The sequence below is a fragment of the Chaetodon trifascialis genome, chromosome 8 (genome assembly GCF_039877785.1).
Source record: "Chaetodon trifascialis isolate fChaTrf1 chromosome 8, fChaTrf1.hap1, whole genome shotgun sequence".
Taxonomy (NCBI): Eukaryota; Metazoa; Chordata; class Actinopteri; order Chaetodontiformes; family Chaetodontidae; genus Chaetodon; species Chaetodon trifascialis.
Genome location: NC_092063.1, coordinates 14,547,107 through 14,559,295, shown reverse-complemented (window position 1 = coordinate 14,559,295; position 12,189 = coordinate 14,547,107). Strand labels below are relative to the sequence as shown.

The following is a 12,189-nucleotide window of genomic DNA, read 5'->3' as shown; positions in this document are numbered from 1 at the left end:
ACGTCACATGTCTCCGGACGCACAGCAGCTCATTTACATCCTTAAGCGGAGAGACAACATACCTGTCCTCTCACACCCCAAAAACAATGGAAAACAGAGCGAACAGTCAGTCTGGTGAAGACTGCGCCATCTGCTTGGACACAATTCGCGTGAAGAAAACGTTAAGGTGCTCCCACTCGTTTTGCTCGGAGTGTATCGAGTCGGTTTTTAAGTGTAAGCCCGCTTGTCCGATATGCAACACCTACCACGGAGAGTACACGGGGAACCAGCCGGAGGGCACGATGACGGTGACGCGCAGCTGGCAGCACCTCCCCGGTTTCGAGCACTGCGGATCAATCGTGATACAGTACAACTTTCCGGCGGGCATACAAGGGGTGAGGCTGGCTGCTTTAATGAGAGGGCCACCGCTCAACAGAGCCGACGTCCGCTTTGGCTACGCCTTCCAGCTGCTGCTCATGTCAGCTTTGTTCAGCAGAGGGCGCTGTTGGCTTGTTTTACACGGACTCTACAATAAAGCATCTGGATTAGTTATGATAAAATGGCTGCTAATTCTATTAGCTATTATACTCCAAAAAGGTTTTAGGTACTGTGCAGTTGTTGTAAAGCAACACCCACTGAAGAATATTTAGGTTTTCAGCCGCCATGCATCCTGCATTCCTGTATGGAGATATGACAGTGTGGCGCAGGAGGACAGATGTGCCCGATTTCATCATTATTTATTTCTAACTTCCGACAGGTAGACCAGTGACTTGACACTTTGCTGTGACTTAATGTTTAAAATAACTCAAAACCAAAGAGACTTGCTAAAGTCTGATAACTCTCAGCTGGGACTGCAAATAACCACTGTTTTCATGATCAGTGAATCTGCTGATTAGTTTCTTGGTTAATTGATAATTGCTCGTTTTATGAAATGCCAAAAAAAGCTGTTTCCTCCTGAGCCCAAGGCGATCAGCATTTCAAAACTCAAAAGATATTCACTTTGCAGCCATATCAAACACATCAGCAAATCTTGACATAAGAGAAGCTTGAAGCTGACACTCTTTGGTGTTTTTGATTGAAAATTTACTGAAAGGATTATTGAAATAGCTGCAGATTCATTTTATATCAACAAATTGATTCATCGTTTAGCTTTTCAGCTCTCAGCAGTTCTATTTCCAGTCCATTTTATGCACAAGGAACCTGCAAACATTCTGACTGTAGCAGGAAAAGGGGCAAGGACTGTCTGTCTGTCTGTCTGTCTGTCCGTCCGTCCGTCCGTCCGTCCGTCCGTCCGTCCGTCCGTCTGTCTGTCTTGTGACAGGAAGAAAACAGTAGAAATTAAGCAACACTGACTGGCAACCCAGTTTTACCTCATATGAGGTTATAAAGGGGAGAGATGTCTGTAGGAGACGGACAGTGAGAGAGAGGGCTGATGCACTGAAGACATCTTAAAGTTTCTGAAGTGTCTGTGTTGTATAAAGGAATGCTGTCTGAACTTTAGGTATATTTGCAGTGGCAGTGGCAGCGTCAGCTATCATGCCAACAATTGCCTCCTGACCAGTTGTGACTGTAGAAACAACCCAAAAATCTGTCCTTGTTTTGTTCCTCAGAGTGAGATGTGAGAATGAGCTCTGCTGTTTCATCTATAATACAGATATATTTCAAAATGCATCAATGTCCTGTGGGATTTTCATCTGGATTGATGGCGTAAAACAAATGGGCTACAATATTTGATGAATGCTTGTTACATACATGCTGTTATTTCCGTATTACAGCCTGAGCACCCAAACCCAGGGGTGAGGTACAGCAGAACCTCCCGTACTGCCTTCCTGCCAGCCTGCGAAGAGGGTGAAAAAGTCCTGAAGCTGCTGAGGAAAGCCTTCAATAGGAGACTCGTCTTCACCGTCGGACGATCTGTTACCACAGGCCTCAACAACGTCATCACCTGGAATGACATTCACCACAAGACCAGCACAGGAGGTGGCCCACAGTGGTATGCACATTATTGATGTAGAATACGCAGAATATGTGCAGAAATGTGTAATGCGGGATTTACAACTCATGTGGAGAAAGTTTGATTTCAATTTTATGTGAGGCCCTTGTTTCTCTTACACCACAACCTGAATTAATATTAAAAAATTAAAAAATGAAAGTTTTTTCTTTGTTCCAGAGACGTACTGATGTCATTTTCTTGCTTGTTTGTCTCCAGTTTTGGATATCCAGATCCAGATTATTTGTTCAGGGTTCAAGAGGAGCTTCGTCTTAAAGGAGTGACAGAGGATAACTGATGGGTGAATCAGAAGACATCCTTCAAATGGACTTAATACTGTGTATTGTTGCAAAGCTTCTGATTTTTTTACGCCTGCACTTTTTGCAGTCCTCAAGCAGGGATCTTCATCACTGACACTTTAAGGTGTTTCTTTTTTTTCTATGAAGTGATGGCAAATTATTATATTGAGGCATGAATGTTGCTGACTTTTCCCAAAGATTCTTCAGCTGATTATGCAAAAAACACAGTCTGTGCATTATGTAATCCAACAAAACAAAGATTACACGAGTAAAAGGGGTTATATGACCCTTCGTTACGTTTCAATAACTTAATAATTTCAATAATGTAAAAAATATCTTTTGTATCAGTGGATCTGAGATCTGGTGCTGAAAAGCAAACATGGGACAGAAAAGGTAGTAAAAGCACTTGATGGGCAAACTAATCCTGACATCTAAATTGAGCAGAACAGGATGAAGGCTCGACGCCATAAACAACAAAGACTATTTAACAAAGAGTGATTGATGGCTGTGCTCTATATAGGCGCATATATAGAGTGTTGCACATATCTGACTAACTGTACCGAGTCATTCCTGTTATTTCTGATGTCGGGTGACTGTTTTGTCATTGTTTAGTGTAATATATTCAGACCGTCTTGATTTTAAAGGGTCTAATAAAACTTTTAAAAAGTATATGGAGTTGTCATTTCTGTGAAGAAATGAAGTTGAAATAGATTAGGTTAGATCACAAGATAAGAAGACCTGAACACTACGAGCTGTATTCACTGAGCCTTCACTCTCTGCTAAACGGCCTTGTCCTGCGTTAGAAAAGCACATGGTTACAACAAGCAAAGAGCCAACAGAACAATGTGTCAGAAAGAAGACAACAATACATTTGTCAAAGAAAAGCCAATGAAGTGTGCAGGATTGTTAACAATTAAAAAAGATACATAAAACATTCAGAGAATGAAATAAAAAGGTCCAGGAAAACTCATCTCTGATGGAATATTCACAGGAATATTCTGCTCCAAGTTCAACAAACATCCTCCACTTACTGTGTTCACTATTTGGGTTAATTGTAGAGTTGATCAGCGCTGCACTAGTATTGTTATGCATTGAATATACTGTGAAACATCCATAAAATATATAATTTAGTCAAGGGTTGTAAGTTTACTTGTGTCAAACAGCAGGAGTGTCAGCGCTCCAGCTGAAGTGTATCATGTATCCGTCAAGCTCTTTTAGTCCATAAACATGTTTGATATTCTTCCAGTCCTGCCTTTTCTCTGTCTTGTCCACTAGAGGGTGATGCTCTCCTCATAGAAGACTGAGTGATGGCGTCTGCTTGGTATGCAGCTGTATCCTCATCGCAGACCCACAGTCCCACAGCACCTCCTAAACCTCATCGCCCAAAGTCAGTGAGAGGAGCAGAGCGTCTGCTATAGATGATGAGTCATGTGTTTCTATGGTGCCCGGGGCAGTTTTAGCAGCAGCAGCAGCAGCTTACACTGTGTGTAAAATGCAGAGAGCGGCTGTCACCTTGTGCTTGACCACACTGACATGATCACCTCTGGGTTTATTATGACAGTGCACGTGCTGTTAGATGAGGTAATTACATGCAGACAGATGCAGATTTGGTTTAAAGTTCCTCTCCTGCTCAGCAAAATGATATATTCAGAAGTTTTCCATGAGAAAAATGCTTTATGCCTTAAAAAGTCTTAAATGTTACTCTGCACCTTTGCCCATTTAGAATTAGTGTATCTAAATAGTCCTCTCCTCCTTGTCCACCCACCCCTCCACTGCTCGCCTTCAACTCTGCTCATCAAGCACATGAAAGCCTCTGATTGTGTTCTGTGTTACTACGTACTGTACGCTACACAATGGCAGGTTGTAATATGGGAGTAATTCAGCCACACAGTGATGGTAATGAATATAGCCATCATCTAATTCAGCAGCTTAGCTATCTGACAAACTGTTCTGAGTAACGTTTATACTATAACTTTCTTCATCAGCACCCTCAAGCCATGTAAAATGTCCTGTCTGCATTTGATTTGAATCATCATGTAGCTTGGCAGGCTAATGCGGGCTAATGTTATTCAGCACACTGCAGATTTGTTAGAGTCAACTGATAAAACACAAAAAACAAACTTACCAACATGTTGGCTCGTACTCGCAATGACACGAGGATAAATGGGCAGAGCAGTATTGGGCATCAGTATTTCAAGTTTTATGGCAAAATCCTTCAGATTTTTTGGAAAAAGGCTACTGCTGGCTACAGTACTTTTTGTAGCTTTGCGACCAGAACTCATCTCTGCCAGTGAAACTTAGCTTGCAAAACAACAATACGTAGCTACAATGGCTTCTCCCCGATACCCCTCGTTTCACGGGACAGGATTGGTTCTTTAGGGATGTGATGTATGAAACTCTGGCTGTCTGAATCCCTTTGTGAGGCAATCATTGGTCCACCGCAGTCCCAAGGCGGAAATGCACAGGAATGCCATTGACAGCTTATTTCACTCATGATATGATATGCATATAAAAACTTGATTTTCACTGGAAGAAGTCTTGATAAATTCTGCACTAATCTGTTTTTGAATTGACTTTGAATGTTAAATGTGTAACAGGTGTCCGAGTCCTCACTAGCGCCTGAATCTACTGCAAACAAAGCAGGACACATAAGCTCTGTCTTTGCTTTTCACTGACCATTACACATGTTACAACTGAATATGAGCAGTCTCCAGCTGATCTTCTTTTCAGGGGTGACAGCACAGAGTTATAGGCTTAGAAAATACCTTTAACCCATATTCCTGTATCAGAAAGAGCGCACGTGATAAGGCGGACTTACTGCGCTCGGCCTCTTTATTGCTCTGGTGTTTAGTGGCTGGGGGCATTTCCGTGGCCTAAGATCTAAGGGCATCTGCTGCTCTCACAAAGCAGAACAGGACCCATCTGGTCAAATGTACCACCTCCCCCTTCTCCCTTTTCTCCCATAATTCATCAGTGGAGTCCATCCATTTCTCATCATTGTCCCTTTTCCTCTCTTGTCCCTTTAACAGTTTTCTATTAAAGTGCCTGTAAATTATGAGCTTTTCTCTGCCAGTTATTTCCCTTTCTGCTGTATTTTCGAAATGGAAAGCATGACAAGCTTGACCTGATAAAACTGAACTTTTCATTACATACTTGAATATCCTGTTGTAATATATTTCTGTTTTAGACATTTTATTAACAGAAGAGTGACTCACAGCGACAGACAGACTGACAGACAGATAAATTGGCTTAAAAAAAAAAAAAATCTATGGTCATTATTGTTTAAATGCAAATTGTGTTCTTGATTAAACTGAAATAAATTGAAATGGACTCTCAGTATCTTGTTTGCCCTCTCACTTATAAAGTAAGGCCTTGGGTCCAGAATTTATATTAAAATTGAGTGACTCTTTGCCCCTCTCTGCAGGTATTTCACTTCCCTGTCACTGTCCATCTGGACATCTGGGAAGAGGGGCAAAGAATGACAGAAAATGTCACCCAGGACATAAATATGTATCAATGATTATGCAGAGCAATATTGTGGGTGGATTAAACATGCATCAATGTAAATGGCCAGTGACAAGCCTTCCCTATAAAATGGATTGATGTCAGTGAAAATAAGCTCTGAGTGTATGGATTAAGACGGATACATCCATCGCCGCCTCGAATATTCTCCTGTCGGGCAGTGAAAATAGCACCAAGACTTTCTGGGTGTGACTAGACGGCCGCTCATGAGGGGCTCCCAAGAAACACACAGACGTGCACACCCATCAGATGAGAGATGTGCAGTGTTTCCTGTACTGGAGATGATAAGAAAATCATTATGTGACAATGCAGAGCTGTTGTTCTCGCCCCCTCTCCCCACTGCGCTCCTTAATTAGAGTGTCTCTGGCTGCGGGAAGAACCCTGGCACATTGCCTGCCTGCCTCCTCATCCTCTCATCCTCTGGTGCTAAAGCCACCCAATCACAGACTTACCTGTCTGTCTGGAGGCAGGGCACGCTACTCTTCGTCTCCCTTCACTGTAATGAGGATCAGCTCCGCCAGACGTAGCCTACTTTTGCATACCTTTGAAGGTATGTTTTATATTTATATATATCTTCACCCAGTTTCCTTGTTTAATACAAAATTCGACAGAGATAGAGAGTCTCTGGCTTCCCTGATTTTAAAAACCTTTATATCCATGTCCTAAAGGACAAACAAGGATATTTCAGGCTGTGTTTGTGTGTTAGGTAAATGGACAGGAGGAGGCTGAGGAGGCGTCTGTCTCCATACACACTCTTTGTGTGACAGAATGTCAGCCTACACCGCTGACATGCTCATTCACTGTGCCTAAGGCTGTTTGCTTAAGAACAGTAAAGTGAAGGTGGGTGTGTGGGTGCTTGTGCTTCTGTGGCTTTTGTCTGTGTGCCCTTGACTGCATCTGTGCATACAGTAGCCTATGTGAGGATATGCACTAGTGAATAATTGAGTGTGTGTATGTGTGTTTGTTGAGGTGGTTTCTCACATTCTGCTCTCTGATTCATAGCCGGGGCTACATGGCTTTTTGTCTGCCTGATTTAGCAGAACAGACCCTCTGCTTTTCTTAGTAATGCTGACAGATTTACTGACTTACTTCACCGACAGGACACAAAAACAGAGCTGGCAACTACCGGGGTCCTTGGCTTGGTTGTCAGCATCGCAGATTGAAGGCTCTGCTCAAGCTGTTCTTCATTAGCGACAGGCGAGCTTCTCCTCGCTTTGAGAATGGCAGGTCCATCATCTGTCCTCTGTGAGAGAAGATGAAAACAATGTCCAGTAATTACCTCTCCAAACTTAAATCAGGAACAGTGCTGTTATAAGTTGCTTGCCATGCTTATGTAAGTGTTTTTGTTCATATCACCCACAATATCTGGACTAAACGGCCATGCAGCGGCCTGAAAATATTCAACAGTAGCTGAACAAAAACCCCAGCAAATACAGTCCAGTTAATGTTTTCTGGGCATGTTGAGGAATACCAAACTCCTTTGTTGTCCTTCCTGTCCGCATCCTCAGCCTTGGCCATCCACGCTTAGATTGCTTCATGTAAGAGCAATTAGCTGTGGCTGTCATGGCAACTAGCATGACCTTTCTGTCATTTTACAAACGAGAATTTCAACCAAGGTCCGTCTTTCTTCTGAACAACTGGCACAGCTGTCTGGAGCTTTTTCCGCATGGAAGAAAAACTGTGTTATTTTACACCAAAAGCCGTGTGGCTGGTATCTCTTGGTGAAGACAGTGGCCATGTCATGACTCCACAGGCTGTAAAGAATATGATAGTTAAGTGATATTGGGGATTGATCTTTAATGCAGTCTTGTATACTTTACATAACTGTTTAAATTGCATTCAATTCATTCATATAGAGAAGATCTCATTTAGACATACCACAAGTTTAAGTTTGCGATATGAATCTAACCAGTGACTTACACTTAAAAGAAGCAGAAGAAGGACTGATGTGAATAATGTTGTTTTCCAAAGAACTGCCTCTTTCCAAATGTCAGAGAAGGCACCATTATTATATAAACAACTGGGCTTTGGCATGATCCCTGCGCACAAGCTTTTAAGGCTTCACACTGAATATACAGTGTAAATATAAATATGGACCAGCTAATGAAAAATCGTGTGCTTGCACAATTGTGGATTTTATATTGCTGTGCCAAAGAGTAGGCTGAAAAAGCACACTCTGTTGCAGCTGAGTGCTGAGTGCACACACACAGATTTTATTTACCCACATGTGATGTAACTATTTCTTGCACTATAATCCAGGTTGAGCATCCACGAGTCCTGATACAGATCCAAAGAAGAACTGCAGAACTATCAGACCGGTAATACGAGTCTCTAAGCAGTTTTTTTTAATGTCTCAGGGTTAAGTGTGTTAAGACGAGTAAAATCTTTACGGTTATGAAGTGGGCACCTTGCTTCACCTGTGGTTTGTTGATGCGGAGACGTCACACTTCCAGAGGGATAAGCAGGAGTTCCTACAATTAGCGAACGAAACAGCTGCACCTTATGGCAACAAACAGCTCACTCAGCAGTTTAGACGCTGAATCGTACGAGTAAACACAGAGCTTAATCATGTCAGGTAATTATAGCTAGAGTTGAAGATGTTGTGTGAGTAACCATTCCTGTCACAGTAATGTCCTTGTATGATACCTAAATCAGTGAGTCAGAGGATATATTTTCACATTCACAGCCCAACTGGTGTCCCTTTTGCAGAGTAAAAACTGGTGAGGTTATACAAACAAGCTCTCACGAGCTCAAAACAATAAGAAAATCTTTAGAGGAGCTTAGAGTTTGTCTTTGGAAAAATCATCTTCATATTCTAAATTCAGTTGAGCTCCCAGTAAACATACTGTACATGTCTAAATCAACAGCAAACAGAAATAAAGTCTCAGATTGCCTCCTTAATTTTATTGTGAGGTGAGGGTAGAATACATAGTAATATGATGTAAAACATCAGTTAAACACAGTGCAGATCTATGAATAGTTTCTCTCCACACAAGAGCTCTTTTGAGCATCAAAAGGCATCTCAGTAATTATAGAGCAAGCAGGAGAAGAGGGAGAGACTGAGCATTTAAATATTGCCAGTGTGGCATACTGATTCCTGTCACAAAGGTGCCTCTAAGCCTTCTACAGTCAGTATCAAGGCAGGAAGGATAGCAACTGGGGAAAAAAAATGCATATTTACCTATCAAAGATGCCCCCCAAGCAGCTGTGAATCAAAAACCAGGAATATGTGAGTCAAAGAGAAGAGGAAGAAGAAACAGAGGTAAAAGAAGACGCAGCTTTGGGAGGGAGGACACAGACAGAGGGCGGATGAAAATCCTCCACGGGAATATCTGTGGAGCTGATGTGTTGCATAGTAACAGACTATGCATTCCAGTTTCTAGCCCATGCATTGATTAAAAGCTTCTTCTTTTATGTCAAAGCACTTTCTCTCCTACTTTTTTAAATGTGATGATGCATAACCAGAGAACCTGGCTTTATTTAGGAAGCCTATCAGGACTCGTATGATTGTGTCATGAGTGTAACTGAGCAATGCAAGGAAGTGGAGATATTCTCCACTGCTGGATAGGAACATCAACACAGTGTCACTGACGTGCACTGTTCTTAATCCCCCCCACCCCCCCATGCATCTAACAGTGCAGCTCATTCTATCGTCTTTACCACCACAAACCCAGAACTAGGTTTAATGAGCTGACAGGTGTACCAGAGAAATTTGAATCTCACTTTTTCTCAAACAGGAATAACAGTCTGTGTATGCATGGACAGTAGTGACGTGATGGCAGGCAAGCTGTGAGTTCACTTCACCTTTGTTGTGTGATTGAAAATATGAAATGCACCATTGCTGTGCTCAACCATGGTGTTCGGTAGTGATGCTGCCCTTTGCAGTCTGCTGCTCTGACGAATGTGAACTCTGACCTGTGAATCTGTCGGAGGTCAAGGCAAAGCTTTGTGGTTGTGTCCTGAATTTGTCATTTGCTTAATTTAAGGATAAATAAATGTAGACTTTGACATGCATGGCTCATATTCACCGACCTCATATGTATCATAGTGTTCATTATCTGTACCGCATGTGCTGCTGGAAATACTGCTGTGAGTCAGTGACTGAGGCCGATACTGTAAATCTCCACTAGGCTCTTGACACCTCTGTTATACTGCAAGACAAGAAGATGCACACTGCAGTTAGATGGCAAAACAGGACTGATACATTTTCTTTGAAAAGGCGTCTGCAGCTCTACTGTCTCCTTCAAAATTCCATGCATCGCACGTCTGCGTCTTCCTATTGTCTATTTCAAAAAAGTCAGGAAACATGCTTTTAGCACAGATGTGCTACCTGTTGTTGTCATGACAACATATCCCTGCAATGAAACGCTGAATGCCAGTTAAATAATTACGTTGAAAACAACGCCTTGAGTGAGTGACCATTTAAACCATGTTTCTGCATAGGTTGTCTGTTTGATCGTCACGTCTTTGCTGCAACTTGTTTCAGTTTTCTGTGGATGCTGCCTGCCAGCCAAGACCTCTTCCCAATGCAGTGCTTATGTAATCTGCATTGGCTCTATGCTTCAGTTCCCCCTTTGAGTACGTACATGCAAGAACATCCCTCCAGAGTGTGTGTTCTCAGTGCTTTTACAGCCCCCTTGTCACTAAGGATCAATGTCATTGCTCGCCTCAGTGTTTCTTTTAGATCCACCCTCCTTTAGCACTCTAGTGTCCTCATCTGTTCCAGCAGGGCAAACATAAAGCATTTCTCTGTTCAAAGCCCACTTCATTTTGAAGAAAAATAGAGATGAGGTTTAAACTTAGACATTGAGCTATTGAAGATATCCTCCCATCTCTGCACACACCCTCTCCCTCTGCCTTTGCTCTACCCATCTCCTTATTTCTTTACGCCCAACCCCCCCCCCCCGGCAAGAGCTGGAGTTATTGCTCAGTGGGAGGGCCCTCTGTTCCCGCGTGCATCCCGGACTAAGCCGAACACACACCTCACCCTCTCTCAAACCACTAAAGGCACATGCTCGCCTGTAGCCATGGTTCCCTAAAGAGGAGTGGCAGAGGAAAAAAAAAGAGCAGAGTGCTGTCTGCAGTAGCCTCGGCATCCCTTTTGTGTGTCTCCCATCCTTCCCCCCACTGCTAATACTTCTCTCATAGCTACAGGGACCTTAGGGATAACAGTTGCACACATGCACGCACATGCATGCACACTGATCACTGATGGAGTCGTGCTCTGTTTGGAGGAATGCGCTGGTCCTTTTAATGGTTGCTGATGTTTTCCCTCTGAGTAACAGAGCAGGTTCCTCCACCAACTTAGGCGGCTTAGATTCAGCACTTTGATGTGTACAATTAAAGCAGTGCTCTCTGCACACGACCACTGAGTAAAAAGTAAAATGATGGGGGTGAAACACAGCAGAGACACAATGTGTATTTAGGTGTAATTATGGAGTAATTATCACTGCTGTGCACTCAGTCTGCTGCAGCTGACCTAATCTAACATTTTAATCAGCATGAAGGACAAAGCATCAGGCCCTGCTTATTTCTCCACTGGTGCAGCTGAGGGGCCGGCGCTTATGGCTGCTGTACTGGATGTCTCCATGTTATTTTGGCTTGTGCAGACACACGCAGGATATGGCCCATAGCCAAATTCACTGTGTGTGTTTCTGTGTGTGTGTGTGTTTGTGTGTGTTAAGGGTACAGCCTTGTGCTCAGACACTGTCACATTGTGCACAGCAGAGCACGCCTCAGCCTTTGTGTTTGGTTGCCCAGTGATCACAAAGAAGGGCGCAGAGCATGTGCATTTTGTGTGTTGGTGTGAGTGAGCCTGTGTACTGTTTTTATGTTTTGGATGTAAGGTTTGGATCAGTACATTCGCTTTGAGGAACATCCTCTGTATAAAACGTGTTCAGTATGGTCACCAGCACAATGTAAGAAACAAACACACACAATGTACAGATATACAAATATACAGGGGCAGTTTTTAAATATTATTTAATGAACTACATGCAAAAGTAAGCATAAACATCAACATTGGTGTATTGCAAAACCTCATCTGCAATCCTTTTTAAGTTTAAATCATACATATAAACATCATGCACTGAAACTTTCTACAGGGCACCTTACACTAACTTATCGACAACATCCTTTGTATGATATTTTCAGCTTAAAATGTGCACATTTTTATTTTCATGAACAAATACCTGCCATCTCATGTAAACAAGACTGAGGATATTTGTTCTTTTGGCAAAGAGGAGCAAGTCAACATATACCAGAGGCAATGCTCACTACACAAGTAGCATGTAAGGAACAGGATAAACTGATGACTACACATCCAACCCGCATCTGCTCAATTTGCATGACTTGGGCCACAGACACATTTCTGCCCCATCCCAGTTAATGCATTAGGAT

General features: G+C 42.6%; 1 protein-coding gene across 1 annotated transcript; it reads left to right on the top strand.

Annotated features, from left to right (window-relative positions):
- Nucleotides 1-3,514, top strand: LOC139335367 (probable E3 ubiquitin-protein ligase DTX3). The gene is made up of 3 exons (XM_070968933.1): nt 1-374; nt 1,755-1,972; nt 2,189-3,514. Exons 1-3 carry the CDS (start codon nt 87-89, stop codon nt 2,265-2,267), a joined length of 585 nt encoding a protein of 194 aa, XP_070825034.1. The 5' UTR covers nt 1-86; the 3' UTR covers nt 2,268-3,514.
- The last annotated feature ends 8,675 nt before the right edge of the window (nt 3,515-12,189 follow it).

Coding starts and splice junctions, on each gene's coding strand:
- LOC139335367 (XM_070968933.1), top strand. CDS start 87: ATGGAAAACAGAGCGAACAGTCAGTCTGGTGAAGACTGCGCCATCTGC. Junction 375..1,754: donor TTCCGGCGGGCATACAAGGG/GTGAGGCTGGCT, acceptor TCCGTATTACAG/CCTGAGCACCCAAACCCAGG. Junction 1,973..2,188: donor ACAGGAGGTGGCCCACAGTG/GTATGCACATTA, acceptor GTTTGTCTCCAG/TTTTGGATATCCAGATCCAG.